Raw genomic sequence first — 22385 nt, forward strand, 5'->3', positions numbered from 1 at the left:
CCTCGGTGCCTCCTCCTTCTCTGTTTTTGTCCATTAAAGCCCCAATACACTCAAGTTCAGCCTAAACAAACCCAAACGAGATGTGGGGAATGGGGTTAAGAAAGAGAAGCAAGTATACTGGGGGGACACATCCATCTCGTGTGTGTGTGTGTGTGTGTGTGTGTGTGTGTGTGTGTGTGTGTGTGTGTGTGTGTGTGTGTGTGTGTGTGTGTGTGTGTGTGTGTGTGCTTTTGTTATTCCTCAGGGCAGACAGTATAGAGGCTGAATGAGGATGAATGAGTGTGAAAGAGGCAGAAGGAGAGTTTGTGTGCTTCGTTCTCAGCTCGGCTCCACTCAGGACCTATCATTACCAGATGTCACAGTGAGGGTGGCTGCCAGCCGAATCACTGCTTATTGCCTTAAACTCCTCTTTCTCTTTCCTCTCCGTCCTTCTTTCTTCGCTCATTCTCCCCGTCTCTCTCTCTCTCGCTCTCTCTCTCTCTCTCTCTCCCTGCTGTTTTTTTTCTTCCTCCCTTCTCCATTTCCAGCTGTTTTTGGAGCACGCAGCAGCGAGAACGAGGGAAGTTCTCCACCAATTGTTTCGGTCCTGAGAGGAGCTCGGCGGTTGGACCCCTCCCTCCTTCTGTCTCTCTCCCCTCTCTCTCCTGTGACTCCCTTCCTCTCTCACCCTCTCTCTCTCTCCTCCCCTTGTTGTGACAGAGCACACCTGCTTGATCTTGGCTGCACGCGCTCCGAGTCCAATTACCCCATAGGCCCTCGCAGCCACTTCACAGTCTCATCCCCCCCATTCGTCTGGATTTTTGGGAGTCAAGCTAATCTCAACCACTTCTACTCTCTTTGCCGAGCTTCTGCTGAGAACAGGTAGGTTTATCCTTTAATTCCAGGAGAGGAGAGAAGTGTGGGTATTGATTGGGGGGGGGGGTTTAGAATAACTAGGTGGGTTTGAAAGTTTTAAAGAAATAGAGAATAGCTTTGAGAGAATTGTAGCTGGATTCATTGAATGCTTTTTCTGCAAAAGTAGGAAAAACAATCTCTTATTCATGATCCAAAAGTCACATTATTTGCTGATGATGTTATTTTCTAAACATGAAAATAACTCACTGTTACATGTGTGCATGATTTAAGTGTATTTTATTACTTCTACCTCTTTCACCCGCCCTTGTGTGACTGTATATATTCCAGATATGTTGCCAGGTCTTGTTCCCACAGTACTTCTTGGCTTTGTGATGAGAGAACCTTAATCATTCCCAGTCCAATCTGCATACAGCTCAGTGAAAAGAGCAGCGGCTAGGGAAGGGGGTGTGGTAGCGCTGTTGATGCTGGTACCTCACTCCTCTGCCAAAAATGTATTCTTTCAGCCTATCGGTAATCTCCAAAGTATCCGCCGCTGATGCCCATGTAATGTATTCAGCAATTTCTGCAATAGTTTAGAATTTCAGCTTGAAGTGTTTTTTTAATTTAAATCCGCTGGTTTCTGTGGCAGTTAACCAAGTGAAGTGTTTGGACACTTGTTTGATGACTGTTTAGATGTAACCCATATGTCAGTACATTCTTCGAGCTCTGTTTTTTCAGGGTGTTAGTTTTACACATAGCAAGTGAATCAGAAGTTTGAAACAAAGATGAGGACTGGAGTGAGGGTGGGGAGAGAGGAAATTTCTGTCTACTGAAGCTAGTTGCTTCTTCTTTTTGTCATCATTTGCTAACGTCAGTGGAAAAGTTTATGACTTGATGCATTCATTTTTTCCATTTCTCTCTTTGTTTAACTTTGTTTCATGCTTTTTCTCTCTTGTTTTTCCCCCCTTTCTCTGCCTGTGAGGCTTTGTGCAATCAACAAGCAAATGAGGGGGAAAAAGTTTGAAACAACAATGAAGATTTCTTTGTGTTCATTCAGCCCATTACTACTTCTCAAGGCATTGATTGGAAACGTTGTTTCTGGTGACTCTCACACTTTCCATTTCAGCAGCTCATTTGAGAGTGCAACCAGACCACTTTAACCCCAATCTCTTATCTGTCTTCTCAGCAGCACTGTTTCTTTTCAAAATCTACGTCCTCTGCCCACTGAGGCATTTGCTGCTGTGTTTTCACAGAAGCAGAACAGCACCCAAATTGCTAGGGGCAACTTAAAGTGAGAGGCTTTGAAGAGGAGATGAAAAAAAGGCTGTACCTGGCAACAAACAGTGCCATTAATCCCGTAATGGTACAGCTTCCTCTATCAAAGAGGTCTGAAGACTTCCCGGCAAGCCACCACACAACTCTCAGCTAACTCATTACATCCTTTTTGCCAGCAGGGAAAAAAACTAATAAGACTCAGCTGCTCTGAATGCCACTGAATGGAGTGGAGTGAAACTGAACAAGGAGAAAAACTGAGACAAACAAAATAGAAAGAAAAATGGCACTTAGAATAGACGAGAGGCTAAAAGAGGCATACACACTGTACTAAAATACACTCTGTGATAAAAGTGGTTCATACTACGGAGCTGAGCTGAGCAGAGCAGATGTTGAACATTTGAACCAGAAATGAGTGAACGGAAGGTTGGAGGAGACGAGGCCCAGATTTGCACTCAGGGGCTGCATTTTTTCCATCTGGACTTTGGGTCAAAAGGAGCAAAAGAACAATGGAATTGAATGGACATCAGCCATGAAGCCCCCCCCCCGACTTCTCTCGCTGGAATTGTAGAAAAGTTCCACATGTCAGTCTTTCAGGCCAAAGTTTTAAGGGGTCAGACAGAGAGAGAAAATACCATAAGCTATGAGAGACAGGCTGGGGAAGGAGGGAAAAAGAGCTCAGAATGGGAGGAGGAGATGGAAAGAGAAGAAAGGGAGAGAAGGTTGGACAATTCGTCCACGTCTGTACAGCGCAGACTGTTGATAATGGGACTGAGGTTGATGGCAGGCCGACAGCTCTTCTCATGGAACAGCTGAAATGCGGTTTAACCGCTCGCTGGCGTTCTCATACTGTGACTCCAAACAACAGGCATGCTTTAAAGACCCTGAAATGATCTTTTAGTCGTAGTTATGAGTCTGACAGTTTTCACTTTTGCTGTATAAAGAAATTATATTGATTGTAGTGGTCATAAGGAGTATCTTGGGAATTTCTCGGAGCCAAAAACATCCCGATGGAAGACAAAGACAGATTTGGCCTGACGTATTTTCATTCCAAAAATCCCCCTGACATGTTTTAGAAATGTGCTTAAATAATGACCTCTGACTGCTCAGAGAGCTGCCAAATTAAGAGTTCATAAAACCACTTTCTTTTTTTTTAACTGCAGCATTGTTATTAATTATGCTTATGTGTTTATGCAACCATGTGAGAGGGGAGCTCGTACATTTGCTGATGGGTTTTAAAAAAGGCCACACGTGTTTTAAATGTCCTGTGGCCTTGTAAATACCTTCCAGTGATTCATTGCCGACAGACGCTCTGCAGAGGCAGATGCAGGCCTGTGGAGAGTTACTGGGGAGGGGGTGGTTGCGGACGAAGAGTAGAAGGTGGTGGTTAGTGTCTCAGTTATATTGTTTGGGTCATCACTGCAAAAAATGAAGGCATCACAGTGCTTAATGTTCAAGTTCTTTCACTCTGCAGGTCGACGTGGTAATCTTCCTACTGGTACCTCACTGGTTTTCAAAGCTCGAAATTCCTTTCAATGAAAGGCAGCAGCACAGAGGAGAAAGTGACAAAGCAAAGAAGGGAAAATTACTTTACTCCCTCATGCAAGCTCTGCTTCCTGTCTGGGAATCATTAGTAATGCTAGGCCCAGGCCAGGGGGGGGAAGTGGAAGGAGGAATGGAGGAGAGAGATGAGAGAAAAGAGGGAGGCAGGAGAATTGACAAGGATGCCGCCGCCACAGGAAATGTCAACCTCCGCCTTTTTTTTCCCTCAGTCGGACATGGGGATGGTAACTTCAGAGACATGAGAAAAGAAGGCAGAGATGGGTATTGTGCCGTTTGTCCTCTTCTGGGATACGGTGAATCTTTTGAAAAAAATGAACTAAAGTTTTTTGCAGCTGCCTCAGATTTAGTCATTTTGAAACATCCTTTCTATAGCTACTCAGGTTTCTTGGGCAGTAATTCAACAGACATTTGTAGGCCTCTCTACCTCTTTGGAAGTAATTAAATTATCATTTGTCTCAGTGTAATAAAGTGTAAGGATCAACTGCAACATCATCATCCAAATTTATTTCAAAAAGTCACCATGAAACCAAATTTCCTACAGTGCATTGTGAAACACTCTCTGGCTGATTCCCCTTCATCGCTGTGATGACCTTCTCTTACACCATGATGTCATCTTTTGTTGCGTGTCTTGTCTGCTCAGTTATGCACTTGTTGAAAGGTTTATTACAGTGAGAGTGTGTGGTTCAAAGTCGATTAATCGGAAACTGATTGTCTGCTACATTATAGCAATTAGTGTCAGTTCACTTCTTGTGAATAAAGATTGTCCTATTTTCATCTTGTAAACTGGCATACAGCCGGACCAACACCATACTGGACATGCTCCTTAAATGAACCAACACTGGCCTGAAGCAGGAAGCAAAGAACATTGGGAAGGATAGTTTTATGCATTTATTTTTTTGAGAATACATTCATGCAACTAGCATGGATCTATTTCAGTCAACAGATGGTGTGCCCAATTGCCAAATATCAACAGCATGGTTTAAATTCACTCTAATTACAATTTTAGGAAAAGTAATACATAAATAAGTCAAGTCAGTTACAAACATTGAAAAAATGCACTGCTTCAGTTGGGAGAAAATAGCATAAAAGATCAGATCATGTTTTCCAGGCTCCAGGACACAAAACTGAAGCCTTTCTGTAACATCGAGGTTTGATTTCCACCTTGGTGTGATCACCAGGGCTCTTGGATGAAAGTAAAAATGATACAGTGCTTTCATCTCCCGACATAAAGTGGTGTCTTCTTTGAGGGGATTAGGAACGGTGATACCAGTGAGATGCAGAGTTTGCATCGTCTAGTCATGTTCCAGCTTGCTGCTTTGACAGCACCCTCTGGGTTGAGCACACATACGAGTGCATTGTTGGAGGAGCTGGTGTTGCATGTTGGGTAGATTCTATAGGTGTGTGTGTGTTTGTGCATGAGGCGAAAGAGGGGGGATGACTCTTTGGAGCAGACCATCCTGCAGGGTCTGTGGACACCTTGAAGCAGACTGGTAATGAAAGACAAGACGCCTGGGGCACAGCAGGTTGTCTCTTGCATCGAGTCCACAGGTTCAACCCAACTTGGAAAGCTGAAGAATGCCTTAGATTGTAATGTTTTTCATTGTATGTTTGATATTTTAGAGCACCCTTCATGCTTGCTGATTGAGCATTGGTGACCTCATACTCATTGTTACATCACTATTCTCTGGATAAAAGGCCATAAATTTCCACACTTGACCCAAAAAGCCCTAAGTCTAAGCCCTAAATCTAATACCCATCAAAGTTCATTCTGCAGCTGCGGTTACAAATTCTTAGTTAATGTCCCAAACAATAATCCCGAAAAGTCGCTTATAGTTCTTTTTCCTGGTTTTATTTCAAATTGTTTCATCCTCATCATCAACAACTCCCAAGCCCGATTATGACTCACAAAGTAGTTGTAACTCTTGTCTTTCCAGTAATGCTGCAGCCATTAAATGCTTACAGGGCTTAGTCTGAGGTCGCTCTCTTCTTCTTCTTGCCTGTCTGTTCGTAAAGATTTCGGCAGCTTTAAATGGAAGCCAAAGGTTGACAGATTGATGGCAGGACACGTGAAGGGGTATCTGAAATCCTGCACCGATGAACATCCTAGTGCATTTCTGTTTATGTGCTTGTGGCCACAGGTCAGAGCAGGGATATAAAGTTCAGTAATCAGTGTTGCTTTTTGTGTGTGTGTGTGCATTAGTTTTCCTTTAAACAGAGCTGGTAGACTGGCTTTGCAGATACTTCAGAGTGTTACAGGCTGCAAGATGTGCCAGATGTGAGGACTTCAGTACCAAAGTATCATGCAACAAGACAAGCCCAACCGATCTGGCATCTAAGTTGGATAAAACAGGCACTGTTGGACCCAGGAGTGCCTGACATCCTTAAATCTAAAAAGACGACAGAACTCTGTTGCCAAGTCTGCTGACAAGGTTTTGGTTGGATTGAGCTTTCAGCTTCGCTTAGATATGAGAGCCCAACGCGGCCAAAATTAGTCATCTTGTCGGAGTCGGGAACAACATGTCCTCTGGATCTGCTGTATGTTCAGACCGGAGCTTTGAGTTTGAACACCTCCCACTGCAGTGCATACTTCATGCCTCCAAGTACATGGAAAACTGCATCTAGACATTAAACACAGTAGGATACAATTCCAGGCTCTGAGTGCCGACTGACAAAATCAGCATTTTAAGTGTTTTTCAGGTTTTTTTAACGCATCAGAGCAACAGAAAAAGAAGCATTAAAGGGAAGAGATGCCCCGTCAGACGCAATTGCCCTCTGAATGGAAGTGATTTCAAGCTTGGTCATACTGTATGCAAGCAATGTAACCACTGGACTGAAGCTGTACAGTGTGTCAAAGCGGTGACTGTTTTGTGGACAAAGACTATAATTACTGCTCGTGTTGAGAGTCGGTCTGAGCCGTGATCTCCATGACCTGGCACAACCCTACTCTGAATTCACACTATGTCAGCACATCTCTTTCTCTCACTTTCTCCGTCATTCTCACAGTAACGCAAAACCTTTAAAAATTTTTACTAATGCATTCCCACTCACTTATATAGTCGGTAAACACATTCAGCTACACAAACAACTTTGCATTATTACATTTATAAACAGGAAATTGCGCCCTCAAATGACAAAATGTACAAAGATACAGTGCATTAGCATCAAACATATCCTCACAGACCACTTAAACCAGTACAGATTCTCTTTTAGCTCAAGCCAGCTGATGGTTTTGGGTAAGTTTCATCATCCTGGTCATGATGTTAGGGTCAAACTCCGCTGCAGGCCAGCTGCACCCAAATCATTTGTTAGCAGCTGTGGCTCAAATCAGCCCTTCAATTATTGTGGCACCATGAGGGAAGCAGCAACTTTTGGCTTTACACATGACAAGCAGATTGCTGGGTCTTTGAGACACAGCATGCATGCATGCGTGCGTGTGTGTGTGAAGGAGAGACTGTGTGTGTTGCTGTATAAAAGGTCAGAAAGTTTGTATGAATGTCCTGTGTGAGTTTAAGTGTGTATGTGTCAACTCGGTTGTGGTTGTGTTTAGAAATAGACAACTGCAAGGACATAGGATTCTCCCAGTGACTCCACTTGCACAGTAGATACATGCCTCTGTGTGTTTTTTTTTTTCATGCACACTAATGATAAAGTGCTTGGCAAGCAAACGATCACTGTGATTCATTATATGTGAACAGAAGAAAACATAGTGCAGCGGTATACAGATGCAGTCATGAAATTTCCTGCGAAACATCCCCCGTGAATTACGGTAAAAGCAAATGCAGATGTTACTTATGCAGCAACCAATGCAGCATTTCTCTGGAGTAAAAGGCACATTTCATAGGCACATTGTATTATTGTATAAACATTGAGAAATATTCATCAACAAATGTTCACAGTGAATTTCATAATACAATGAGTCCCAAGTAGGAGAGGAGTTTCTAGAGTGTTTGAGGACACATTGTAGAGTGGCTTAACTGATCTGAGGACACAGAAAGTAACCTTATATTGTAAAACCCCCAAAAAACTCAAAACAAAACCATAAATGGGTCAAATAGTTAAAATAATTATCTAAAAATAATGGATTAATAGTTGAAATTTAACGCTAAACTTGAAAGATAATTGGTTAAAATGTGGTTTAGAGTATAATGTGAAGAAGAAAAAGCAGAAATAGTTTACAAGAAATAACGGACAAGTGTCTGAAACATGCAGTTTCTGCCACCTCAAGTGGTAACAGTAGTTGTACAAATGTAAATTTGACCAAACCAACCTAAACATTGACACTGAAAAGGTATTCAAATATAACAGTATATATACTTTTGCGATTTCGAACATTAAATGTCACAAATTTTAAATCATCTTAAGCTTAAATGACACATTTGGAATGTGGCCACTGCAGTACAGGTACATCTGATTCAAAAAGTTCAACTATTTTCCCTGATGAGGTCTATATAAGGCAAATAAATGTATTTTTACAAGTCACAAAATGTGCAGAAGTCTTCTGGAAACTTTTTGAAATCTCTTGCACACCTGTCTCATAAAACAGATGTGCAAAGAGTTCCTTTGTCTCAAATTAGGGTACATCTCATAATGCAGGAGACACTGTTCTAGTAGATGTTTCACAGCCCGAAGTAAAGTTCTCAAACCAAAGTATCACCATTTTTGTGGACTCTCTGTCCCTCTATTCCTTAGAAATCTAAATACTTTTCAATTGTTCCTTTGGGCACGGTTTAGTTTTCTCATTTTCCTCTCAGCAACCTCTGCTCTCCCACCTTTAACCTTCTGCCTAAAACAGAGCACTTCAATGGCCTATTTGACTAACTTCACTAAATTGTCACACTGAGGTGTTCAACCTCCTCCCTGACCTCCGCCTTCAATCTTTGCCTTTTTCGTCTCCGGACTTCAGTCACTGTGTCTCACACTAAAAATCTGTTTTCTTCTTTCTACTTTTTCCCTGAGTATCACAGACAGTTCACCAACATATGGTAGTTTTAAAGCTAAAAGACTATTTTCAAACCTTTTCACTATGTCGTCTCAGGCTCCCTGCTAGCAGCACCATGAGGTCGGCCTGTCTCTCTCTGCTCCTGGTCACCGCCTGCTGGGCTCTGCCCTTCCGCCAGTCTGGCTTCCTAGACTTCATGATGGAGGATGATCCGGGATCAGGTCTGCCTGAAGTGACCAAGGACGTCAGTGGGGCTTCCATCCCTGAAGGACCCAAGTGCCCCTTCAGATGCCAGTGCCACCTGCGTGTGATCCAGTGCTCTGACCTCGGTAGGACAACACACCTCCCAGTTCAAATACTTGTGTACAAAATGCAAAACTCAACCAACATAAAGTTCTGTTCTCTGAATGAAAATTTAAGGTGCACTATAGACGCCATCTAAATGATGAGATCAGTCCCGCATATTATCTAAACACATGCATGGCATTCTTTCTTGACATTTATCTGATTAATACCTATAATTAATGGTTTCATGTGTTGCAATTCAGCACTGATGAGTCATGTAATTACTGGAAACAAAGGAGGGGAAATGTGGCTTGAATTGGATTCAACTGTAAATCAGTTATATTGTGTAAAGCATACAAAGGAACAGGTGGTGCTGTCCTCTGTGATGCATAAAACCACAGTTTATATTTCAGTATTTTGGTCGTAAATCATCCAAACATATACAGTCACACAAAAAAAATGTTTTGTAATATGTTCCCAGCATAGTTTTATTGTTTCCTTTTCTATAATAGAGCTGGACCGCTTGATTAATTATCTGTACTTGTGGAGTCTCAGATAACAGAGAAATTTCCCTAAAGAGTCCAAAGATGTGTCATTAAATAACTCTTCATATCCAATCACCAATTCAAAACATAAGCATCTTCAATTTACAGTCATGTAAAAGTAAGAAAATCAGAGAGGAAAAGAAAATATAATCTCAAGATTAATTATTAGTCTCATTTCACCTCTAGAATATACTTTTCCAAGCAACACTCCATTGCTATGATTCCACATCATTCATCTTTAACATGCGTTTGCTTTATCACACCCAAGGATTGATGCTGCATCTAGGATCTAATTTCTAAAATGAATCAAAAATTAATTTTAAGAAACTGTCACAAGCCTCTTGCCCACATCCATTTTCCTCTTCTAGTCCTCCATTTGGAGCTCTGGCCTGGATTCCACATGACTGAACTCATTTTGATGGATCAGATGCTGAGGTCAGACGGGTGGCTGCAGCACTTTTACTGTACTTTTATTGTGCTGAGAGACAATCCTTGTTGTTTAAGGCAAAAACAAAAACCACCGACTCTTCCCTCTCCACCCAAACCCACAGGGTCATTCAAAGGGTGTATTGCATTATTATTGTGAAGTCTCTCCAGAGAGCAAGACACCAGTGTTGACACGTCAAATACACACAGATGCTGTGAGACTCATTTTGCTTCCTGTAACAACTGTATTATTTGTAAGATTAAAGCTTCATCTGGATTTAGGGACATCCAGAACAAATCCTAGTGTCATCCAAGTGTAGTTCCCTATGTCAAGCTTACAACGGTTATTTCCCCCAAGTAGGAAGGCTACAATTACTTAGTCAGCTTTTTACTTCAACACAGTCATAACAATTTATTCAATTGTCATCCTCGATGTTTGGAGCTATTCCACTATGTTTGTCTAATCTGATGTATGGCATATACAAGAGTCTGAGTCGTCTCACAAACACTGTCACAGAAAAGTCCCCGACCTCATTTATTCTTCCTTATTACATAAAAGCTCTTTGCTATGCAGTTGGGTTCAATAGTTTTTTGGCGCTGATTTTGTTTGTGAAGGGAGAGGCATGAGCTTCGAGGAAAGGGATGAACAAGAGGGAGACTGAAGGGGAACACTGGGAGGGTAAAATCAAAACAGGAGTCGACAAAAGATGTTTCAGATTGAGGTTTGAAGCAGAGGAGGCAGATGGACAGGCAGTGGCTCAAACGTCAGAGCAACAGACAGTTGGAGAGACTGATGTTCAGTAAAAGTCGGTTCCATTACATCATTGCTTCAGCTGAGGGCAGTTAGCAGCAGAACTTTCCTGAAAGACGTAGCTTTGTGTCTGGATTCTCCACTCCTATAGAGGCACCGTGGGCCCTGAGCCTCCATCTGCTCCCCAGACCAGCCACCCTGCATGCAAACACACACACTGGAATAAGCATATATGTGCATTTGGACACACACAAGATAGGAGAGTATGCTCAACACTGATTTAAAAACGGAAACTTTAGTTTTGCTGATTGATTGACTAGACTAAAGCCTTTTCTTCTTTGTTACGAGTCTCAAAATGTACCTCATGGCACAATCCGCAGCTTCAACTGTAACTTTTCAAAGAAGCGATTGTACAAAGTGTGTAAATCCACCCACACTTCTGAGAGACCCAGCAAAAACACCCAAACTCGCTCAATCCCAATTGGGTCTTAGACGATGCAGCCAGATGAACTGGTCTGGCCCAGTCATAGTGCCAGACAATGAGAGGAAATTACATAAGTGTTGTCATTAATGCTTGGAAAATATGTTCAATCCAGTCCAAAGCAATCACACGGCTGATATCTCCCATCACTTTCATTTAAAACTGGGTGATTAATAGCGAGGGGACAACTTGGAAGTCCACTTTCTGTTGTTCATTACCTGCCAAGTGGTTCTGTAAGCTGAAAAGCGAGAAGCTGACTGAAACCTGACATTAACATGACTTACATTTGCTTGTCAGTTCATGTTAATGTCGATTTATTGTTGAAATTGTGGCTGAAACATGAGAGTTGGTTTTCCTTTTGCTTTAAGAAACTCGGGTGTTCATTTTTTTCCATTTTACATATGAACTGTCTGGTACAGGAAGCATTTTTGACTTGTTTGACACAAGACAGTTTACTGTAAATAGTTGTGAAGATGCACCACATATTGAAAAGTGGTAGTAAACTGTATTTTTTAAAGTAATATTTAACATTAATTAACAGGAAACTAAAACCATTGGCATAAGCCAAATCAAAAACTAAAAGATTCATTTACAACAATTTACAATGGCTAGAAAGGCTTTTAAAAGGGTATTCCAGCTATTTATCTTGGTGTACTTGCAAGACACATTTAAAAACAAAAAGAATATTTCAACAGGAAAAGTAGAAGTGGTCTGAATTTTGGAGCACAACAATAAAAAGAATGTGTGTGTGTGTGTGTGTGTGTGTGTGTGTGTGTGTGTGTGTGTGTGTGTGTGTGTGTGTGTGTGTGTGTGTGTGTGTGTGTGTGTGTGTGTGCAGGAATAGAGGTATACAGTGTGGGGCCATAATGATGGCGGTGACCACAAACAGCTGTGATGGTTTGTGGGTCATTCACTGCTGAGCTGGAAAAGCTGACAGAAAAACAGACCTATCTGGAAGTAATGTTTGGGTGAGCTGAACAGAAGTCGTCACCAGTTTTTGAGACAAAGTCTGTCCAGACGTACGTATGCGGCCTGGAAACGCAGAGTGTAAGCTTCTTTGTTAAACAGTTTACTCTACGCCTCTTCCTCTCAGATGTAAACCGCCCATTATGAATCTTGGTGTATTTTTTGTGTCGCCACAGAAGCATCAAAGTGAATCCCCCAGCTGTCTCGGCTGCTTTTTTTTTTTCTTTTTCTTTAAAAAAGTTCCCTTAAACCAAACAGTCTTTCACTAGAAACGCCTTTTTTTTTCTGTGCCACAATGTCCGTGACATGCCATGCTAAAGTCCAAGCAAATGATTTAGCGTGACCTCAGCGTCCAGGTATGCAGCCGCTTACTTACTCCAAAGGAAATTTGTTTTAAGGTCCATTTCCACCACATGTGCCTCCAAGCACATCAGATATTTATTTGGTCCCTTTGGAGAGTCACCACATCTTAAGAGCTGAAAGGCCAAAAAAAAATCCAATTTGAAGTACTTTATTAGTACATTAAGTATTAAATAAACTATTCATAACCAAATGAATAAAAGTTGAAGTACAGAGAACATCTCTAGACTCTAATATCTAAGAGTTTAAGACTCTAATCTGCTTAATCAGCACTGCGTATAATTGGTGTTATCAGATTTTGCTTAACTTTTATTGGTGCAAATGACTATATAAAATGACTATTTCCAAATAAGCCCTGCCCATTTCAATTTAGCAAATAAAAGCACAAAAGTCAAACTCAAGTTGAATCCAAAAAAATAGTCACAACTTTGGCAGAAAAACTTCAACATAAAGTAATGCAGATTTATGGGACTTAAGGTGCTCAGTGTGCAGTTTAAAAACTCTGCAACTTGTGAAAACTATTAAACAATCCAACCACCTCATGGAGACAAGTAGACAACCATTGTGTATCCATTTCCTGTTGAGGTCAGAGTGTGGTTAACCTCTCAGCACGAGAACTGTGCCGAGAGGTTAACCTCACTTCCAACTTAGTTTTCCGTCATACATCACTCTGTATGATGCCAATCCATCATATATGTACATACAACACATTCAGTTATTTAGTATCTCACTAAAATTCATCTTCAGGTCTGAAGGCAGTTCCTGGAGACATCCCTGATGACACCACCCTGTTGGACTTGCAGAACAACAAGATCAGTGAGATTAAGGAGAACGACTTCAAGAACCTCAAAGGGCTCCATGTAAGAGACATTTCACTTCCATCTATAGAGCTTCATGTCTGCTGTCTGTACGTTATTCCTAATGTTATGTAATGTGTAGTCTTATGTAACCATTGTGCTAACCGCAGCTCCTTCAACATTAAGACGCTGATGATGCCCATAGAGAAACATCTTGTATTAAACCACCTTTGGGGGTTTTATTTACGCTGTCAGTGCAGATATAAGAAGAAGAAAGCAGTTCCAGGAAGCCGGCTATGAATATATTTATATACAGTATATATGTGCGTCCTCACAGAGAAAAATCCAATCATTCGCTAAGACTTCACACCACCCTCCTCCATATAGCTATCCACAATGCTCTTCTCCTGTCATTTCTGCCACTCAGAATCATTGAAAACCAGCAGTCCCACTCCCCCAGACACCAGGTGCATGGAAACTATTCACCCGAAGGCCTTACAGCCTTACAGCCTCACACCTCCGAACTCTCGTAGCTTTCTTGCTCGCAATAAATACCTCCATCTGACGGCCTGAACTGTTTCCAGAGAAATGTAACTGGCCTCTCAAGGGGAACCGTCCACATACCTCACATTGCCTCATGTCTGCTTCCAGAGAGAGTTGAACGGCAGGAGTGACATTCCTCTGAAAGTGAATTAGGGATAACTCATAGTGGACTTGAACTTGGCCTTCCATCTTGACAGCAGGGGCACCAGATTGGAGTATCAAACAGCTGCTGGGCTTAAAATGCCTTGTTTTTGTAGAATCTCATCTGGAAAGTAAAGCTTAGTTTTACTTTTATGGTGTGTTTCAGGTTGACTGCTTCCAAGTGGAAGAAATGAAAGCCAGTGAGGTGTAAAGTTTATCATAGAGTTGAAATTCCTTAATATAAGAATGTTAAACAGTGACGTGAATATGAACAAGAATGAGCTTGATTTGGAAAAACAGCCCCTGGTTTAGACATTATTATACTGGTACCTTAAAATACCTCCAACTTTTCACGAAACTGGAGTTTAAGGGAGATGGTGGAGAAGCTCTACTGCACTAAGCAGCCAGAATAACACTTTATAATGAACCCTCATATCTAATATCCCTTGTTTTCTCCTCATAGGCTCTGATCCTCGTAAACAACAAAATCACCACCATCCACGCCAAGGCCCTCAGCCCTCTGACCAAGCTGCAGCGCCTCTACCTGTCCAAGAACTTGCTAAAGGACATGCCGGCCAACATGCCCAAGAGCCTGCAGGAGCTTCGCATCCATGAGAATGAGATCACCAAGATCAAAAAGGCCTCCTTCCAGGGAATGTCCCACATCATCGTCATGGGTAAGGAATGGAAAGCACTTCTGACTTTGTCATTTATTTGGCTAGCACAAGCAGTTTGAAGTGAAACCAGAGTTCAAAACGTGTTACATTTCCACTGATTGATGAGGTTGTTTTTGAGAATGCAATCTGCTGTTGGAGAAGCTTTAGATTTGTTTTGTGCAGGAAAATGAAGAATTCAGGGCAAATGTCATGGAGCTACATATACACACATAATATACAGAAATATACCTGTGCACTGGGGCTGAACGATTTAGGGAAACATTTTCTGACAGATCTTGAGATTTGATTTCAGATTAGCCAAGTTTCAGTTCAATATTCACTAGATTTTAAACATGCAATGGAGCATAACCACATGAGATACCATAGAAAGCATCACACAAGGAGGATGGCATTTATGTGTAAAACCCGACAGCAGCTTAAACTCTGGATCAGACGTCTGGGAAAAAATATACGAGATGTTCCTCTTGAATCATGAGGCCGAGTTTAATGCCAGTCTAACCACAAGCACCAGTCTGTGTCTGACAGTCTTCAATAAACCATTGATCAGTTGAGCAATCACGAATAACTACAAGTCTCAGCTTATAAAAATGGAATTACAGCATTTGTCTAATTATTTGATAGTCACACTTCATGTATTGCCAATTGCAATGTTTCAAATAGCAATTTTAATTTGAAATTGATTAACTGTTCTGCCCAAGTATACAGTATAAATGCACTTCAGTGGTGTTAAAATGCAACTGACTTTACTGTAAAATGTTTGATTTTAGTAAGAACTCTAATGGGAATTATTAGTTGGGCTCATTTTAATTCAAAAATCAACCACTATCTTGATAAGTAGTCTGTCCCTAATCGTCTTCAGTAAACCATTGAAGCTCATAGTGTTTGTGCATCGCTTAGTTCTCAGTTGGATGACTCATCACCACCTCATAAAATTTCCTGTTCCCCAAATCAAAGTGTCATTCTGCCATTGATCAACTCAGGCACCAAGTGTGGAATCAATCACTTAAAATGCAACAATATGAGAGTTATGATCCCACCGTGACGAAGAGGAAATCTGGTGTGGAGAAACATTACTTTGCAAGCACAAGTTCTTTTCTTGCCAAAGACTTTACTCATAAGTCAGCTCTTTGTTCCCATAACACACCAGGAGAGGAATTAACTTCATAGATGCGATCCATTTCCGCCGTTCTCTCTCTTTCTCCCTTTTTCTCTGTTTATGTGGCCTCATTTGTTTCTTCATTCCTTTCTTTTTAGAGCTCGGGTCCAACCCACTGAAGGGCGCAGGAGTCGAGGCAAATGCTTTTGCTGACCTGAAAAGGGTCTCCTACATTCGCATCGCAGACACTAATATCACGGAGATTCCCAAAGGTACAGCTCCCATGTCTACTTCCACAAATAACATCTAATAGAGGATTTGGCTTAATCTAAGTTTTATCCAGTAAAGCTCAGCCAGAAACAACCATCTTCTGTCAAAAGAATGCATGATTTATTGTTGGTCTTCAGTGAAACAATGGACTCAATGTGAAATTGAAAAAACAAAACAAAACACTGTGCCACATAGTAATTCAAAACTACCTGACCTCAAAGTGGGAATATGTCTGAAGAATTTAGTAAAATGATATATATAATGAGAAGCCTTTAGATCTGATTGACTTAGAAATAGGTCTTCTTTGATAGCTGAGCTGTAACTTAAGATTTCTAAAGGTGTAAAAGTGACTTTAAATTGTCATATAGGCAAGAAGGTAGTTGTGTCTGACTTTGTTTTTAATTGTGTGTTGGCAGGTCTGCCTAGCTCTCTGTCTGAGCTTCACCTGGATGGAAACAAGATCACCAAACTGACACGTGAGAGCCTCAAAGGCCTGAAGAACCTGGCCAAGTAAGAAGGATTAGGACTTCCTTTGTTAAAACTTACTTTAATCCAAGTTGCGATTTATTTTTTACCTTGTCTCCCCCATCTGGCAGTGAGAGTAATTACACGATAACATCAATGCCGGATTATAACATGTCCATCGCAGTCGAACTTTTCCTGCTTTAAGATGCAAAATACCCCGAAATACAGAGATTTATCTGGTGTCGACAGGTTTAGTCAGCATTGTACGAACTCTTTTGGTTCAAAGATTTGTAATGGACTTTCATTTATTTGAAAACATCCTGCATCCTAGCGTTACAGTGTGAGTGAAGCATTTACTAAGACCTCAAACAGCCAAGATTCACTTCAGTCACGTCTCCTGATCACGTTTGCCTTTTTTTTTTACTTTTCAATGAAACATATATGCTCATCTTTAACATACTAACACATCTCAAGCAGAAAATCCCAAAATCAGTAAATTTGCTGAATAATGTCAACTGACTTTAATGCGACACAGCAATTTTTTCAGTTTCTCCTATTTATTTTTTATTTGTTAGATTTTTATGTGCTCTAATATTTTTCTTCTCTGGTTTTCATGGGGTTTTTTCTGCTAGTTTCACTTAGAATGCGAAGCAGAAAAAACAAGAAAGAAATGGCAGCAAGGGTGCAAAAAAATGGTGGAAAAACAGAAAATAATGTCCAATATCTGTAAGTTTGAGATTTTTAGCTGGTTTAAAGCTATTAAAATTGTGTCATTTTTAAGGTCAAATATTGTAAGAGAACACATTTACATTTCACAGAAGTATAGATTTCTGATGTGGACATGTTTTAGGGTATGTTTCCCATGGATTTAAATTGTTTTGAAAATAATGGTTAAAAATTGTGCATTTTTTACCGTGTCAATCTGATATTGCTGTTTATGCAGTTTTCTCTGTTACGACACCTAAGACCCTCAACAATGGTTCTTGGATGATCAAAACAGCCAGTTTAAAAAAATCTGAATACAAAGTGTTTATAAGATCACCGCTCAGATTGTGCCAAACACAGAATGCCAACCAGAACAAAGAGGGCTTTGATGCAGCCACAGTAATGGTGATGAGGATATGATGGTGTTTACTTTCCATTTGCTCATAATTAAGTAACTGTGTGGGAAAGTGTCAGGTGTGGGAACTTGCTTTATTATGACTTTCTTTTTTATCAGCTAACAATGATTTTATGAAATTGGCAGCAAAAGACAAGTGCTGATGTCACTAGATTTGTTTTGCACAATGTGATTCATGTTCCACTACACATGTCTCATCTCCTGGCTGGTTTTCCTCGCAGGCTCGGTCTGAGCTACAATGCCATCAGCACTGTGGAAAACGGCACGCTGGCCAACGTACCCCACCTGAGGGAGCTGCACATGGACAACAACGTTCTGACCAGCGTTCCTCCCGGCCTGCCCGACCACAAGTACATCCAGGTACATGCTGCTGTCATTATACTTGGAGCAGCACTACTGTGTTACTGATCGTGGTTTGAACTCACAACACGATTATAGGAGCATTGTTTTTGCAGTCGTTTAGTTCCTGCAAATAAACCCTCCTTGAACAATACAGTGACACTTGCCATTTTCTCATGGTGTGATCACAGACAAGCTCATTTTCTCTGATCTAAACCATAGTGAAGACGTTTACTTGTTGCATTTTTGCATTAGTTGTGTTTAGGTTCATGCTGCCCGATTACAAGTCATCCAAGGCTTCCATAACAAAAGTCACATGGATTCATTTAGTTTGTTTATTGAGGAGAATGTTGGTAGCCTATCATAATGTAGTGGATGCAGATTTTGGCTGTAGGGGGAGAATAAACCTACCCGATTCCAGGCCATTAACTTTAGTTTCGAAGAGGGACTAAATGCTGTTTCATTCTCATCTCCACAAAACCTTTGATTTTGAGGTAATTTTCCGTAGCTCTTAATAAACCACAACAACACCCGTAATCCATCTTTTTGCTGTCATTTTGTGAACACCCAAGTTTTAATGGCGTTGCAATCAGCAGCCATAAGAAACCAAATTATAGGAAGAAACAACCCAGAGTTTAGAGAAGAAGCTCTTAACAAGCTGTTACGCACAATTTGCACTAAACTGGATGCATCAAAATACTCACAGTTTAAATATGAATATAGGAATGTTGGAATATAAGAAGCAACACTTTAACCGTCTGAACCCCAAAACCCACCAGTGGGTTAGTTTGAAAGGCGTGTTTTCTTTAAATTAAATAAAACAAAACAGAAAGAATCACCAGACTTTTCAAGAGTTTGTGTTCAAATCGTGTGGCATTGGGTTTTGTGAGGAGAAATAACCAAATATAAGCCTATAGTTGTAATATTCCATCAAAATAACTTTGGTCTACATGTCTCAATTAAAACTTCAGCAAAAAAATAATTGTTTACTCAAACCAGATTCTGTTGAAAAATACACACACACAAAAAAATTGTACGCTCCACCATTACAAACCATTACTGCGTGACCTGTGAGCAACAGTCACTTTGGTTGAACTCGGCTGAACTGCAGGATGTGCTTACATAAATCAGATTGGGGTTGAGGATGGAAACAAATGAAAAATTTAAGTAATAAAATATCTGGAAACGTTTTGTGCAAGCTTTAACAAAAATAAATAATCAAATTGCTTTTCCCATAGAGTGACTTTATCTTGCAATGAAAAGTTAACCAACAGTGAGTAAAGATATGACAGGAGCAAAAATACGCAGAAAATGCTTGGGGCTCAAAGGGTTAATAGTACTTGATATGAAAACAAAATAATATGAAACTAAGAGCAAAAGCTTAACTGTATCCTGAAATTTGCAGTAGTAAAAGATCAAATCTTCTCGACTGACTACAGTGTTGTTCTCACTGAAAGCAGGTGCTCTGAAGGGTTTTTATTTTGGTCGTTTTGTACAGACAAGGATTTAATGAGGTGTTAAGATTTTTGATCTTTCTATATTTTTATACTTTCTTCTCTTTGTTCCTTGCCTGTTCTCATTTGTATATTCCATTGTATATAGTGACTTTAATTCCTCATGACCTTTCTCCATGTCTGGTATAGTTTTTGGATCTGGTGGCTTTGTTGTCTGTAATTTGCTGTATATTGTCTGTCCAGAATGAGTTCGTGGCACTTCCTTTTCTTTTTGTTCTTATTTCTAGGAGCTTTCTCATCCTCCTCAGTTCACCATGACGAAGGCCACTGTGCACAAAATACAGCGTTAGCTGCATGATTGCTTATGTTATGTTCATGTGCTATTGTTTTTCCTGCACATTTAAAAGCCCCGGCAGCGTCAAGTCAGGATCGTGTAGGAAGTCTTTTACTCTATTTTAAGTTAAACAACCTGAAGAGATAAATCTGTTTGACATCCTCGAGCTAGCTATTACTCATTTTGAGACATATTATTATCATGTTTATCCGCTTTATTTTGCAGAAGCTAAATTATTGCCATGCAGTGACTGAATGTTGTCATTATTTTAATCCCTTCTCTAGGTGGTCTACCTCCATGCCAACAAGATTGCTGCTGTGGGAACAGAGGACTTCTGTCCTCCCGGATTCAACACCAAGAAGGCCATGTACTCTGGCATCAGCCTGTTCAGCAACCCCGTGTCTTACTGGGAAGTTCAGCCAGTCACCTTCCGCTGCGTCTTCGACCGCTCCGCCATCCAGCTCGGCAACTACAGGAAGAAGTAGAGCGTCCCGAGTGCCTCTGCGAGGAAGCGTGTGTTTGTAAATGAGCGTGTGAAAGTTTTGTAAGAGTGTGTGTTTCGACCAGCAGCCCCCCACAACACTGACCCCCACACACAAACCACCCATCCACCAATACTGCCTCCCCCACCAACGACGACGTCATTAACCCACACACTCCTTTCACAACTCTAGTGGACATGGACCTCAAACACCACATATCATTTTCAATATTTAGCTTCAAGGTCGGTGCAGCAGCTTGCAGCAAAACGCTCTATAGTGATGCTCTCACACACAGCACATCATTCATGGGACCAGTAAAGCATTATTATTATTAAATATGTTCTCACACACATGCTATCAATATGCATATCATTCAATGGACAAATTGAAATTCAGAGACGAACCCGAACCAAAAACATTTCAAAGCTCACTCAGTGGAAAACGGTAGAAATCCCAGTTTGATCAACTTTAGCCATTGTATGAATTAAATGAAGGCTGGCCTGTAGAGCAGGCAGCGAGGGGTTAACGTGTTTTACAATACCTTTAACAACTGGTATACTAGAATGTACTAGATATTGCCTGTGTACTAGGAATAGCATTTAGAGTGTAACATTACCAAGCTACACTCTTTGAAAGAACTCTGAGTTTCTATTTGTATTGTATTCAATTCAAGTAGAGATAAAAGCAACAGTTTCTTCTGTCACATTGTGATTTCTCGTGCTTACTTCAGTGTTGTTTTTACACTTTTCTTCATCACATTCCATCCCCCCTTCTCTTCTCCTCGTGTGTGTTTTCCATAAAAATAAAACAAGGTGAAAATAGCTTCTAAAATGTAGAATAAACCATATATGTTTTAAACAGAAGCCATTCCCAAAGATTTATATGCATGCTCTTAATTTTTATTTTCCTTTCAACTTGAACCTGGTGCTTTCTGGATTCTCTTGTTACTGCGTGTATGTATTTCTCTCATTGTTTATCTGCCCTTTATTTTTTTCCAAGAACCATTGGAGGGTGTATGTAGACTGGCATGCCCACAGCACCCATGTTGGTGTGAATGTTGTATGTATAGACGCTGTATATAAATGCTGTATAAAAAAACTCTCATTGCTTAAAGGCACAAGCACTTACCATAGCTCAGACTTAATATATCAGCAACAAAGGTGTTCCTCTTTTTCCCGGAGCAGGGGCTCCAGCTAAGGTGTCCTGAACAAAATAAAAATACTAATGGAAAAAGGAGCAGTTTTTGATGGTTGAAATGACCAGAATTTGCATTATGATCGATGATATTCTGGAGAAATGGGTCACTGGATGTCAGTGCATTAACTACAGCAATGTGGGCAGCAGGTTTCTGGTGAACAAGGTCAAGAGGAGGCACAGGCACAAAATGAACTAAGAAACAGGTGAGAAACTTGGAACAAAAATTCACATTAAACCAACGTGCTGGAGACATCTTAATGAGGGAAGAAAACCTTGGCAAATACTTGAAATGTGCAATAAAACTCCCTTAATTAGCTCAGTAAAATGTATTTTAATATTAACTGAAACAATGAGGATTTGTCAAATTAAAAAACACACAAATAGATATTTATTTGATAGCTTGCATATATGGTCCAACCAGATGATGATTATATTTCAATATAAAAAAAAAAGAAGTCTGTCTTTAAATGTATTTCAACCTTTTGGGCACTTTTCAAAGTCATTAATCATTTACACTTTTATCTCACATGTTTTTTGCTTTCTTTAAACAAAGCAGGTTTTTTGCCATCTGGCAACTATCAGTCATATTACAGATGCTACTACACACCATTGAAATTGTCAGAAAGCAAATGTGGATTAGGCTCTTCTTCTGCATCCAAAAAATTAAAGCACAGAGACCATTTATCACTCTGCTGTGCTCAGCATGAGACGACTAAATTTCATGGCACTGCAAAAATTCATCCTGAAGGAATAGGTGGGCCTTAGCTACTTTTTTGGCTTTAATTAAAACAGCATTTCAAAATTAAATCAGTGTCAGTGTCTTGCTACGGATCCACATTTCAGAAACTACACTGAAGAAAATAATAAGATATTTTACCAGTGGGTGACATACTTGTTCCAAGCTCTGTTTTCAATTGATTTTCTTTATTCAGTTATGCTGAGGGATGAAGGCATTCCCATCATGCACTGGCCAAGACTCAGGGTACACTCTGGACAGGTTACAGGCCCATCACAAAATGCACTGTATACATCCACAGTACATATATGC

General features: G+C 40.5%; 1 protein-coding gene across 1 annotated transcript; it reads left to right on the forward strand.

Moving 5' to 3' along the window:
* The first annotated feature begins 290 nt into the window (after positions 1-290).
* Positions 291-21376, forward strand: dcn (decorin). Its single transcript, XM_022190142.2, has 8 exons — positions 291-861; positions 8705-8937; positions 13170-13282; positions 14367-14580; positions 15835-15948; positions 16363-16456; positions 17753-17891; positions 19943-21376. Exons 2-8 carry the CDS (start codon positions 8724-8726, stop codon positions 20141-20143), a joined length of 1089 nt encoding a protein of 362 aa, XP_022045834.1. The 5' UTR covers positions 291-861; positions 8705-8723; the 3' UTR covers positions 20144-21376.
* The last annotated feature ends 1009 nt before the right edge of the window (positions 21377-22385 follow it).

The sequence above is a fragment of the Acanthochromis polyacanthus genome, chromosome 1, assembly GCF_021347895.1.
Source record: "Acanthochromis polyacanthus isolate Apoly-LR-REF ecotype Palm Island chromosome 1, KAUST_Apoly_ChrSc, whole genome shotgun sequence".
Taxonomy (NCBI): Eukaryota; Metazoa; Chordata; class Actinopteri; family Pomacentridae; genus Acanthochromis; species Acanthochromis polyacanthus.